General features: G+C 40.9%; 1 protein-coding gene across 5 annotated transcripts in view; it reads left to right on the forward strand.

Annotated features, from left to right (window-relative positions):
* CSNK1G3 (casein kinase 1 gamma 3) overlaps positions 1–14,481 on the forward strand; it is a 273,308-nt gene that overhangs the window by 201,170 nt on the left and 57,657 nt on the right. For all 5 annotated transcript variants that reach the window (XM_082261673.1, XM_082261672.1, XM_082261674.1 and 2 more), the window contains exons 7-9: positions 6,736–6,821; positions 8,887–8,971; positions 12,324–12,472. In XM_082261673.1, the coding sequence (XP_082117799.1) occupies positions 6,736–6,821; positions 8,887–8,971; positions 12,324–12,472 (320 nt within the window). The remainder of the gene's footprint in view (positions 1–6,735; positions 6,822–8,886; positions 8,972–12,323; positions 12,473–14,481) is intronic.

Below are 14,481 nucleotides of genomic sequence, written 5' to 3' on the forward strand. Positions count from 1 at the left end.
CCAAGTCTCCACAATAGCAAAATGGGAGAAAATTGATGAAGAACCTGACTGTAGCTCCCCTTGTAATATCACCCCGTGGAGGTCATTTAGTTCTCGGTGATTCCGAATTCCTCTGTTTATCTGGCATTTACATTGCCTCTGGGGAACTTTCCTCCTGGCTTCTTTGTGTTGAGGAGGAATTATCTGCTGCTGTTGCAGGTTTGCAGCAACAGCTTTGTTTCCTTTCCAGTTTAGATTGAGTCACAAACGAAAATGTTCCCCCTTACACCGCCCCCCTCGGTTTGCAAAGAAGCTTTCCAAAGTGATGCAGGTGGAAGGGGAAGCAACTTTTCCAGAGGACAGTGGCACAGAACATTCCTCCTCTGAGGAATCTGTTCTTGAGAAATTTCAGATTCCAGGGTCCATTTCTATCTGACTCAAAAGGCCTTTCGGTTTCCTGGTGGAAGTGGTCTGGGCAGTTTTAAAATTGTTGCTTCCTTAGCCCTCTGTCCCAAAGTTTACAGGATTTGGATTGTGGCTTCACTAGCGGCATTCCCATTTTTTCCATGTACAGTAAATCCTCAATTAAAAAATGTTAAACAAGGCCTGAACTCACCCTGAAAAGGGGTTTGTTTAACCATAATGATTTGCTTCACAATATATCATGCATAGTGAATGAAATATATTATGCCTGTGGTGGATCTGGCAGTTTCCTTTCTCAATAGGACCCTCACAGTGCCAGTGGATGAGGTCCCAGTGTTTAAGAACTTTAGCTTTTGGAAGTCTTATTTAAATCTCTTTTGCTCAGGTGGGGGCAGACTTAGGACCTGTGATTGCCGTAGGAGCATGTCAGAACCTAAAGGTCTGAGCCACAATCGCAGTTCTGCAAGAAGACATGAACTTAAAAGATCTCCAAGCTGGGAGACAGGTCCTCCTCGAAATGAAGGGTGCTTCTATTTGTTTGGATGTTGGGTGGTGTGATGTTTGCAGGCCTTTGCAGACGTTTGACAGGAAGACATTATAGATGAGTGGGTCCGCAACATGGTGGCTTGAGGTTATAAGCTGGAATTTCAGTCTGTTTTCCTAATGGGCTTTATGCTTTTAAATGTTTTTTTGAATCTGCAAAAAAAAAAAAGACAGGGACAGGTCATTTTGCGAGGCCAGGGCGTACGCATAGCCTGCTAAACGATTGATGGCGGGCTGGGATTCCGTAAGGCTCTAGTACAACCAGTCCGATTCCCAGCTCCGCAAACGCTGTAGTCTTCCGAAGTCTGACTAAGCGCAGGATCAAATAAAAAGCTATTAGTGTAAAAAAAAAACCACTTAGCAGAAATAAAAATTAAGAAAAGGCTGAGAGTGTAGCCCCAGGCAAGGTAAGCCTATCTTACTCCTAACTAGGCAAAAGACAAACTGAGTTGGGAATGCTGATAGCAGGGGGGTATTGGACCAGTGGGACAGCCCCCTACAGGTGTGTCTATGCAAATTGTTTTGTGTTTTATCAAGTCTTATGCCTAGCTTACTCCTATGGATAAGAAGTCAATACCCATAAGTGAAAACTGTATGAGTGGGCGGCGACTGTCAGATCACCTGCCATCTGTGTGATCTGTGGATGAGTGGTCATTCCATAGAGCAAAAGGTTTGCGGTTTCTAATCAAACCGTATCATGGTTCCGAAACTGAACTTAACTGAAACAAGATTCAGTACAGGATTTCAAGATGGAAGCTGCCCGGTCAGTTGTTGCCTCTCTAGCCGGGACTTTTTCTGGCCTCAGTGTATATCCGCGATTATTAACCAAATTTTCCCACCTCACCCAAAGTCCTTATGGTTTGAAGTAGGAGACTGCCATTTTCAGTATAGGGCTCTTCCTTTTGGCCTATCCACTGCTCTCAAAGTATTTACATAGGTTCTAGCCTTAGTTTTGTTCTCCCCTCATATGCAGTGCTTTGGTATATCCCTCATAATCAATATGACAATGTCCTGTGATTTGGGATGTATATTAAAGAAAATGGGATTTTTGGTTTACGTGCAAAATCTTTTTCTTGAACCATATCACAGGACCGTTCTTTCTTTGCTGTTTTGTGGCTTGCTACAAAACTGAAGCTATACCCAGCTTGGAGTTGGTTATAACTGGGCGAGCTTCTTTCCTTTTTTTGCCAGTGTCAGCCCATCTAAAGGTGGCAGGGTAACCCTATCCTAAGATAAAATGCCCTGTGTTGAAAAGTATTTTTACAGTGTACTTAAACCAAAAATACCATATATGAAGTCGACTCCTCCATTGCTCAAGGAGGGCAAGGCAACAGGTAACCCTAAATGCCATACCTGTCCCCCTTGCTTTCCCTGCTGGTCTTGTCAGACTTTATATAAATGCTAGGCTTTATGCACACTGTAAAACTTTAAAAGCACTTTAAAAACGGTACCTAAGCTGCATTTTTTTTTAACCAGTTTAGGTGAGTTTAGCAGCATTTGTTCATTGGGAGTTTTTCATTAGCCAAAATGTTAATTTATTCTGGCCATTGAAACAAATTCTGAAGTGCTTAGCACGTCTAGCGTTTAGGAGCGTTTGGCATTTTTTTTTATGCCCAAAAGCTGCCCTCCTGAATGCGATTCTTCTGCGTTCAGGAGTGAAGCTTCAACTGCCTCTAAACTTTACTGCTCCTAAACCCTCGTAAATGCCTGTGTGCATAGACACGCAGACTTTTATTGAGCTTATTTCGGGGGCTATGGCAAAGAACAACCTAAATGTGAGTTTAGGAGTAGCAATGTACATAAGGCCTAAGACTTCTTTCACTGCCCCCATGTTGCTAATGCTTGGTGGATGGCTGTTCCATGTGTATTGAAGGAGTGAGTCATAAGCTCCCCATGTCTGGAGTTATTGGGTATATCTCTTTGCTCTGACTGAACACAGCAGCAGGTAAGTAAAGTATATGCAGGAGGAGAAGCCGCATACTGTATAAGGGAACTGATTGATTTTTCCTGGCATTTGCAAGACACAGGTTTTTCTTTGGAGCCAACTTTATTGAAAATATACTACAGTTTCCAATAAAATACTTTAGTACGTAGACATTTAAGATGCAGCTACCATGCATTTACATTGGTTGATTTGTTTGGACAGATATATAGAAATTGTGTAACTATTGCTTGTTATTAGAAACCTAGTACCCAAAGCCACTATTGTGCCATTTAGCTTTTGGGCCATGTGTGTGAGCTGTTCTTAATGCCTTTCACTGTATGTATGTGCTCTTAGGGCAATTTGCACAGACATGTTGCAACATTCTATAAATGGGTAGAAGACTTTGTGGTGCTGTCATTGGGGTTAATTTGTAAAAATGTCTCAAATGACCATGAAAAGGGTCTATTATCACAACCATCTCTATTTTGCTAAGTATGGTTTAAAAGTACTACTTTATTTTGGTAAAGAAGTATAAATTTGTAGTTTGGACATAATCTTGATTTACCCAGGGAAAGTCCAAAACTGGCCCACCACCATCTTATAGCACCCTGAGGCTGCCCATTACTTAGAGTGTTGAGGAAGGCTGGAAGCCAGATTGGCATATTGGAGGGCATCGTCTTTGGGAAGCTGAAGAGATGACAGTTATGAACATGCAGTTTGGTGCTGTGCATTCCAACTGTAATTTTAGGCCTCATGCACACTGGAGGTTATAAAAACTCCTTTAGCTGTAGAATGGCATGTTAACAACATGAGTTTTGCATCATTTTTTCCATTAGCGTTTTTAGCCTTTTTAGCCTTTTTTATGGCGTTTTTTGGAGTTTGAGGTTTTTAGCGTTTTTGTTTTTTTTTTTAAATCAAAATTATACTCCCACAAAAGCTTTTGGCTCAAAAACGCTCATAAAAACGGAATAACTTTTTTTTTTTAAGCTTTTTCCAAATTTTTTTTTCCAAACAGAAAACACTGATAAAAGCCCTTGTGTGCATGGACACATAGAATAACATGCTGTGGAGTTTACTGGCTGCAGAAAAAGCACCTGAAGCCAAAAACAGCTGTAAAAATGTCCAGTGTACACGAGACCTTATTCTGCTTGCCAGAGGAAAGAGTTTGTTTGTTTTATGCAAATAAAGTATTCTGTAACGCAATCTAAGATGGTGAGCAGTTCCAATGTTTGAATTTGGCTAGTTGTCACTATTGGGCTCAGTTCACGCTGGGGTGACTTGTCACACGACTTAGTTGCCTGACAAATGTCATTCTATGCAGTGCAATGGAACCGTTCTAATCGCAATGACTTAAAGCGAAGTTCCACCCAAAAGTGGAACTTCCGCTTTAAATAGTCCTAACCCCCTGACATGCCACATTTGGCATGTCATTTCTTGGGGGGGGGGGTACCTAGTTTTGACAGGTACCCACTTCCGCTCGGAGCGCCGCGGCGCCCTGAGCGGAAGTTCTCTCTCCCTCCCTCCCTGCAATCTTCTGGGACACGTCAGAGGTCCCAGAAGATTGCCGGCCAATCACGACGCATAGCGCAACTTGCACATGCGCAGTGCGTACCCGGCTGTGAAGCCGCAAACTGTCACAGCCGGGTGCCCACATCAGTGATACCGGCGCCGGAGAACAGAGGGAGAAGATGGCGCTTCGCTGGACCGTGGGACAGGTGAGTGTGCGGTTAGGCTGGAACTCCGCTTTAAGTCACTCTGACTTAGAAAAAGGTTCCTGCACTACTTTGGGGTGACTTCAGAGCAGCTTGCATTGACTTCTATTAATGAAAAGGTTTGCAAGCTGTGCTGAAGTCGCGCTGTGCGGGGTGGCTTAAAGTCGGGCAATTTTGATGCTGCCCCACTGTAAACAGAGCTCTGTCAGTTAGTGGCTGACCAGTGGACATAAAATACTGTGTTCTTACATGATGATTTCTGGCTGAGCAGCAGATGCCTGAATAATGCCGTAAGACCTGCACCAGTACTAAAGCAGTATTGAGATTGAATCGAAGAATTCTTGGTCTAGACATGAATTAAATCTGTACCGCGTAAGTAGATCTTGAATTTAAGAGCAGGAAAACTATAATTGATCTGTCTGGACTACCGCTTTCCTTTCGTATGATCACTAATATTCAGGAATATCCTTTTTGGCAATGGATTACCCTGGGAGTTAGAACAATGAAACTTGAACATTTCCCCTTTTCTTAATATTTGCTCACTTTGCTCTAATGTGAACTGTAAACATATAAAGTCTCGTATATAGTCTCGGAAATTAAATGTTGCTGTCCTTCCACTGATTCCCTTTGCATGGAATTTGTGATTCATACAGTAGTTTGGTGCTGCCATCTGCTGGCAGATGAAGAATTTCTCACTTTGTTTCTAAGGATATTTTCTGTCTATGAGAAATGCTATGTAAGGGTACAGGGAAAGTTGGGATAACTCAGGTGGTTACGTAGGGTTAGCGGAACTGAAATCTCAATCTCGCACACTAGAATTTAAATAACGGAATCTCACAGCTGAGAGGTAAATGACTCAAAGCATTTCTTCCTTTGATAATTAACAGTTTTGCAATTGTACAGAAAAGCAATTGTATTCTCACCCACTAAAGAATGCTAAGCGTTCATACCAGTGATATTCTCCTCTCTGAAGGAACACTTAGGCATATGTTATGCAGGGAAATATTTAGCTTTCAAATGTTTAATTACAATAATTCATTAAAAAAAAAATGTTTTTTAAATGTCTTGCTTTTTGGCTTGCCATTTTTTTTTTAGAAACGATTTTCCACACATATTAAGAATGTCATGTTTCTCAGTGGGCTTTACAATCCTTTTTTAAAAGTTGACACATTTCAGTATGTTAGGGCATTTTCTATTCCAAGGAGTGCTAAATGAATCTAGAATGAAACTTTTTAATAATGGGAGAAATATATTTTGCACTACAGTTGACAGACTAAAATGGACAGAATGCTACATTTAGTGAATAGTAACATGAGAAAAGTAACCTAGGTCTCACTGCTTGTCATCTATAGAAGTGCCTGTAGGCCATCTCAGTTAAATTGGTAACCTAGAAACTCAATGGTGTTGTATTAGTAGCTAGATAGAGCTCCAAACTCTTCTTGTGAATATAGATTGATTTTTTAGGGCAGATCAGTAAAAGGCAGGGCAAATCTCTGTCCACCAAACTTTTAATTTTTTTTTTTTGGACACTGTCCTTGGCATGTCTTCATTAGCTGAATGAATTTTCTGTTATGTAACATGCGTTATGCACATCCTTCTGCATACATATACATGCAGATCATAGAACTGGTGTCTACAAAAAGAACAAAGCAAAGTCATGAAAATTTAAATAAGCGGCGTTATCATTTTTTGGATCACAAAGTATGTAAAAACCTAACAATGAATTTCTCTTATTTGCTTTATCTTCATGCATTTAATAAGTAATTTAAACATTTTGTATGATATGTCTGTTTTTATATATGCAAAAAAAAAAAGTGTTATCTATTTTTCGGTTTTATCTCCGAGTCAATAAATTCCTTTGCTTTAAAGATGAAGACGGTCTACAGGGCTGACACCACATAGTCCACCGAAATGCTGTGTGTTGTCGGCTCACAAAAGAAAATTTTTAAGCAGTGTTTTTATCTTTTTCTAAAGGGAAAACACAGGGACGTGTGTGTAGAAAAAACAATGCTATATATATATATATATATATATATATATATATATATATATATATATATATATATATATATATATATATATATAGTGTAATTTAAATAAAATATATAAGGTGTATGTGTATATGACCAATGTCATTTTTTTTGTTAACTCTAGAGCAAAGTAGAAGAGATGACTTAGAAGCATTAGGGCATATGTTTATGTATTTTCTACGAGGGAGCTTACCCTGGCAAGGACTAAAGGTAAATTCTTTATTCAGGAGAAATACCATTTGTAAGGATTCCCCATGATTTTACCTTTTTTTTTTTTTTTTTTTTTTTTTCTTTTTCTTTTCTTTTCCCCCAGTTATTAGTTGAACATATTTCAGTTGGATCAAGTTGCTGTAATGCCTGCAAGCTGTTTACCACTATAGTCCTGATTATCTGTGTACTGGTGTAAAGTCCTGCACTGTGAACCTCTAGATTCTGTTTTCCTTCAGCCTGGTTCCATTGTCTTTATCATTCCTTGAACAATTGGCTCCTATAAGCAGAAAATTGTATATCATGTAAAAAAAAAAAAAAAAAAAATTAAGGTTAGGTACTGACTTATGTTCTAAGGCACCTTTCGCATTGGTGGACCGATGAGGTCGGCCTATCAGTTTTTTTAGGCAGACTCGATCAGACATCCATTCCCCCCTATACAGCGGACATGTGTCCGTTGACACCTGCTGATATCCGATCATCTGCCAATGGTACTGTAATTAGTCACAGCACAAGCCGATCAGCTGGTGTTGGACATTTGATGACCGCTGGCACCTGCTGATCAGCAAGGAGGAAGAAAGGATAGAGCTCTGCCTATGTAAACAATAAAAAAAATATTTCCCTCAAAATTTTCTGTCCTTTTTTAAAATTGAACCTGTTGCCGAGCACCCCACGTACATTTAATGTGTTGTGGTGGCTCCTGCGTGCAGTATCACGTACAGGTAGGTCATTCTGCTTTTCCGGGTCTGGAGCATGCACGCTCCCGCTGTGATTGGATACAGTGGGAGCCAATCAGCGTATCCGGCAGACTCCGCTGGCACCTGACGATCTTTCTGGACACAGACAGAAAGGCGGTCTGCCTATGTAAACAAGGCCGATCATTATCCCGTGTTCCTGCCAAGCAGGAACACGGATCTCTGCCTTTCCACAGTTTAAAAATGGGAGATTTGCTGCGCATAAACATGAATAGAAATGAATATACATATAAATATAAAAACACTCAGTGCAACTGCCAAACCTGACCCTGAATCAGAGAACTATGCATAGTCACTGCACTCTCACACTTCATGCAGGGAGAAAGTTCGTCGGTATGAGGAGGATGATGGGGATAGGAGCTGAGGGTACATCCTGTCAGGAACCCGCTGAGAGTTGTAGTCCAGTCTCTTGATGGTGTTACATACACTTTGGGATTTTTTTTACCAAAAATATGTAGCAGCATACATATTGGCCTAAATTGACAAATACATTTAGATTTTTCTATACATTTTTTATTGGGTGTTTTATAGCAGAAAAATATTGCTGTTTTTTCAAAATTGTCAGGATTTTTTTGTTTGTAGCGCAAAAAGTAAAAATCGCAGAGGTGATAAAATATCACCAAAGAAAAACTCTATTTGTGTACAGCGTGCAATTGTCAGTTAAAGTAACGCAGTGCCACAGCGCAAAAGATGGCCTGGTCATGTAAACCTTCCAGAGCCGAAGTGGTTAATGCTCAAAAAAAAAAAAAAAACAACCCAATGGTAATTAACGCCAAAACAAAAAGGTAGTGAAGTCCCATATAGGAATACAGGGCCTGGTCATGAGGGGGGGGGGGGGGGGTAAATCTTCGAGAGGTCTAGTGGTTAATTGCTTGTTCTGAATCAAATTTGCCAGCTCAGGACTTTAAACGTTTTTTAAACGGGCACATTGCACCACTGATTTATTCAAATGTTGTTAGCCTGCACTATACACCTATAGTTATGTGGCCTTTTATTCTCAATATTAACCACAAATGTTTCTGTGCAGTGTTTTTTAAATTCATTATTTATATTACTTTTTTATCTAGTCCCCCCCCCCCCCCCCCAAACTCACCAGCACTTTGAGATGTACATTTGGACTTATTACAGACCTATAAAACCTATGTGTGTGTGTATAAATGTAAATGCAGCCGTTTGTATGTATATATGTGAATGTGTGTGTATATATATATATAACGTGTGTGTGTGTGTGTGTGTATGTATGTGTGTATCTATATATAATCTCAAAACCTATACATCACAGACGCAACTTTATTTTTTGTTTTATTTTGTAGGCTGACACATTAAAAGAAAGATATCAGAAAATTGGAGATACGAAGAGGGCAACTCCTATTGAAGTACTTTGTGAGAATTTCCCAGGTAAAAAGTGCTTTTTATTGACCCATTTGAGATGGAATGAAGCAAACTAGCACCATCCCATTCTCCTTTTATTTGTGGATTTCTTTTAATTAAAGGGTGTATAACCTTTATCCAAATATGATGTTCTTTTTGGACCCCTTTTATATAGCATTTCATAGGTTCTTCACCTCCTTGAAGCAAAGTTCCACTCAAAAGTGGAACTTCTGCTTATCTGTCAACCCCCCCCCCCCTTCCAGTGCCACATTTGGCACCTTTGAGGGGGAGAGGGGAGCCAGTACTTGTTTTATACAAGTACCCTGTCCCCACTTCCGTCGGACCTTTCTGCAGCAAGGTACGTCAGAAGTTTGGCTTCCTCCTCCTTCCTCTGCTTCCAGGCCAGTAAGCAAGCGCAGTGCAGTTCGCGCATGCGCAGTAGGGACCTGCCCATGAAGCCGCAATGCTTCACTGCCGGGTTCCCTTGCCGCCAATGGCGGCAGGAGCATCCAACAGCCAATGGAAACCTCGGCTGGGGTGCAGACATCGCTGGCTTCCAGGACAGGTAAGTGTCCTAATAAAAGTCATCAGCTACATTATGTATAGCTGCTGACCTTTAATTTTTGGAGGGGGAGGCAGGAACACCGCTTTAACTAAAGCCCCGTACACACGTACTGATCGTCGGCCGAACGATCGGCCGTCTTTTGTCCAGGGCTGTCGTGTCTTTTGAAAACTGCAAAAGACTGCACACGAATTTTGTCGGCCAACAACAGCCTACTGCAGAAGTGATGTCATGTGATGGTTAACTTTCCATGTCTTTTTTCATTTATGAGCATGCCCAGTCTTGCTAATCTGCTGTCTGTCGGCCGAAATCTGTACTGACTGGCAAACAATCGGCCGTTCTGGTGATGGCCAACAAATATTTTAAAGTCTGCACGACAGATTCTGTTCGGCCGAAAATGCGCTGTCGGAAGCATCATACTAACAAGCCTACGATCGGCCGATCGGTCGGCGGCCGAATATTTACGGCCGACAATCGGTACGCGTGTACGGGGTTTAACTTTGCAAGTTGTAGGACCCTAGTCCCTCCTTTGCCAAGTCCTTGGCAAGCTAAAGTGACTGGTTTTAAAAAATCTTCAAGTTGTATTCTTAACTCAAAAAGGGCCTTCTATTCTCAGCCTCCTCCAAGTTCCCTAAGCAAGTATAATTTATCACTGAGCTTTAGGCGCACAGGTTCATCATTGAGTCATTGTAGACTTAAAAGAAGTGTAGTCCCTGTCCTAATATACACTCCTAAATTTTGTTCTCCATCTTTCTATCACTTTTTACAAAATCAGGGTAGTATGCTGAATAAAGATCCCAACTTGCTACAGGGCCTTGAAAAAGTATTTACCCCTTGAAATTTTCCACATTGCCATGTTACAACCAAAAAAACACATAAATGACACAATTGTGAAGTGTAAAAAATTTTGAAAACCATTGAACCTTTTTTTTTTTTTTCTCTAAGTTTCTGAAAAGTGTGGCATGTATTTGTATTCTGATACTCATTTCCCTAAGGGCTCTTTCACACAGGTGGGACCGTTCAGATCCGCCTGCCTGTTTTTTTGGCGGATTTGAACGGTCCCCCCATGCATCCCTATGGGGCATCAGATGTCAGCGGAGACATGTCCGCTGACATCCGATCTGTCAAATCTGGATGGCTGGAAACCCTATTTTCCATCCGTCCAGCGGATCGGATGAGAACGGACTGACGGTCCGTTCCCATCTGATTTCCCTATAGAGATGTATGGGGACCTGACACCTGTGTCTCCGCACAGTGTGGAGAACAGCTGTCATACTGCTCAGTGGGGGATCGGCGGATTGATCCCCCGCTGAGATTAACGGAGTCCGTTTGACGGACACATAGTGTGAAAGAGCCCTAACTAAAATCTAGTAGAACCAATTGCCTTCAGAAGTCACCTAATTAGTAAATAGAGTCCACCTTTGTGTAATTTAATCTCCGTATAAATACAGCTGTCCTGTGAAACCCTCAGAGGTTTTTTGGAGAACCTTAGTGAACAAACAGCATCATGAAGGCCAAGGAATACAGGAAGGACAGGTCAGGGATAAAGCTGTGGAGAAGTTTAAAATGTAATATCTCAAAATTTGAACATCTCACAGAGCACTGTTCAATCCATAATTCGAAAATGAAAGAGTATGGCACAACTGCAAACCTACCAAGACATGGCCAGCCAGCTAAACTGACAGGCTGTGCAAGGAGAGCATTAATCGGAGAAGCAGCCAAGAGACCCATGGTACTCTGGAGGAACTGCAGAGATCCACAGCTCAGGTGGGAGTATCTGTCCCCAGGGTAGCTATTAGTTATGCACTCCACAAATCTGGCCTTTATGGAAGTGTGGCAATAGGAAAGTCATTGTTGAAAGGGAGCCATAAGAAGCTCTGTTTGCAAGAAGCCATGTGGGGGTCACCGCAAACTTGGAGGAAGGTGCTCTGGTCAAATGAGACCAAAATTTAACTTTTTGGCCTAAATGCAAAATGCTATATGTGGCGAATAACTAACACTGCACATCACCCTGAACACACCATCCCCAGCGAGAAACGTGGTGGTGGCAACATAATGTTGTTGTGGGAATGCTTTTCTTCAGCAGGGTCCGGGAAGTTGGTCAGAGTTGATGGAAAGATGGATAGAGCCAAATACAGGTCAAGAAGAAGAAAACCTGTTAGTCTGCAAAAGACTTGAGACTGGGGTGAAGGTTCACCTTCCAGCAAAACAATAACCCTAAGCATACAGCCAGAGCCACAATGGAATGGTTTAGATCAAAGCCTATTCATGTGTTGGAATGGTCCAGTCAAAGTCCAGACCTAAATCCAATTGAGAAACTGTGGCAAGACTTGAAAATTTGCTGTCCAAACTCTCTCCATCCAATATGACAGAGCTTGAGATATTTTGCAAAGAAGAATGGGCAAAAATTTCACACCCTAAATGTGCAAAGCTAGTAGAGACATACCCCTAATAAGACTTGCAGCTCTAACTGCAGTAAAAGGGGTTCTACAAAGTATTGACTCAGGTTGGCTGAATACAAATTCACGCCACGTTTTTCAGATCTTTATTTGTAAAACATTTTACAAACCATTTATCATTTTCCTGCCACTTTGTGTTGGTCTATTAAATAAAATCCCAATAAAATACATTTGCGTTTGTGGTTGTAGCATGATAAAATGTAGAACATTTCAAGGGGTAAATACCTTTTCAAAGCACTGTATGTGATGTTTGTTTTTATGGCCTTTGTCTTGCATTCAATAGGAAACCTTTTCACTGTTCAGACTTTATACTAATTCATTACTGTCAGCTCAATGACCTCCTATTTTTAAATCGCAGAAGAAATGGCCACATACCTACGCTATGTAAGAAGGCTAGATTTTTTTGAAAAACCGGACTACGACTACTTAAGAAAACTATTTACAGATTTGTTTGATCGAAAGGGATATATGTTTGACTATGAATATGACTGGACTGGGAAACAACTAGTAAGTACAATAATTATAGGCAAATGTTAACAATCCTATTAATTTTCTACAGGCGGCTGGGTTTTTGGTGCAAAGTTCAGATCTTTGGTCTGTGGAGCTCGCATTTCAGCAACCACTTCTTGTTGCAGGCTGCCATGTGTGACCCTTTAGTTGCCCCATTGGGCTGCCTGTCAGGTATCACAATAGCTAAAGGAGTGCACATGGCAGACTGACAACACTTGTATTTGCAGGATACACTTACTAGCTGTATCTTCAGGTAAAACCTTCACCGTAGATTTAGAAAAAACTGTTTTCTTCGGAGAACTGTATACAGTGAGGCGTGATGCCAGAAAATAAAGTTTACACTTTACTACAGTTGTAGACACAAGCTATATAGTAGCCATGCAGTCTACTTTCATGACCATATAGCTATACATATTACCTGGTCTATAAATTTTTAATTTCCCTACTTTTAAAATTGTGTACCCTTTTCAAGGTTTCATAGGCTGCTGTAAAGAAATACCCTGCTCAGATACTTATATTCTGATAAATGGCCACAAAAGGGGAACAAAATGTTTTTTTCTTTCTTGTTCATTGGGATACATTGCTTCCCCTTTATATCATCATCTACTGGATATAGTGCCTCCTGCAGGAATAGGATGCTAGGTACAACTAACAAACGAGAACACAGGTGAGGTGGAGGCAGCTAAAATCCCTCTGACACTATGGAAAAACTTTGGCATAAGCCTAGCCTCTGGGAGTTGAGGCATAGAAATGTCGTCCTAGAAATCCTAGTTTCTTTGGTTTTACGCCAAGGAAGTTGGCTACTTAGGGGTTTATTTACTAAAGCTAGAGAGCACAAAATCAGTCTTAATTCTGCATAGAAACCAATCCACTTCCAGGTTTTATTGCCAAAGCTTAACTGAACAAGCTGAGGTTAGAAGCTGATTGGTTTCTCTGTAGAAATGTGACTTCCAGCTTTAGTAAATAAACCCCTTAGTGACATACTGGATGATGATCTCCCAATTTGCAGCCATCACGTGCGTGCAGGGTCAGCTGCAGTGGCCTAGTTTTCTTGTGAGCAGCCTGTGGGGTTCTTTCCCTTTCCCTTGGAAGACACATATGACAGGCTAACAAAATAGTCACTCACATTTGTTTGGGTGTTGTGATTCTGTAGAGTTGTGTTCTTGTTCTTTCTCCATTGCCCATTTCCTGAGTTTGCAGTCTTATTTCTGTGCCCTCTGACATCATTATTGCCTGTTCACACCTTTATTCAAGGGAATGCTCCACTTTATCCACCGTGGTCGCCATGGGACATTAACCTAGTAGTAATGGGGTTTTCCCAAAAACTGCTTTTTTTTTTGAGGATGTTGGGGAGATCCCACTGCTAATGCAATCTCAGGAAATGATGTTCCTAGAAGCCATTACTTTGGCACGTAAAATCTATGAATTGGTGACATGGTCTTGCAAGCCTCCATTTTTGGCCTTATGTAAGGATAATGTCCTGTCCAAGATTCCCTTTTCTGCCTAGGTTGGTACCAGCATTTCGACTTGAATGAAGAAATTGTGCTTCCATTGCTTTGTCCTTTGCCAGTCTACACTAAGGATTGCTTTTTTATGATGTAGTAAGGGTGATTAGGGTTTATTTGAATACTGTGTCCAGGTTTTGAAGTTCAAAATCCCTGCTCTTGTCTGAAGAGGGGCCATATTAGGGGGTGCTACTATCAAATGCTGGATCTGGCAAAGTGTTGTCCAAGCATATTAAACCATTATTACATGTTACAGAATGCACCGAGAGATTGGTAAATTTCATCCTGAGCCTCCTGCCATAAATCATCAATTTCTTGGGTTTATTAATAAACAAGCAAAAAATTGGGGGAGCAACCCTGAACATGTATATCTAAAGCCGGTGCAGCTATGAACCAAGCGACATGTATATTATTACAAATACAAAAATATGTGCAGCGCTAGAAGAAAAAAATTCCAACAAAATAAATTGTCCAATCGCAGGAAGCATTCCACAAGTAACA

This window comes from Pelophylax lessonae, assembly GCF_965119305.1.
Source record: "Pelophylax lessonae genome assembly, chromosome: 1".
In the NCBI taxonomy this organism is placed as follows: domain Eukaryota; kingdom Metazoa; phylum Chordata; class Amphibia; order Anura; family Ranidae; genus Pelophylax; species Pelophylax lessonae.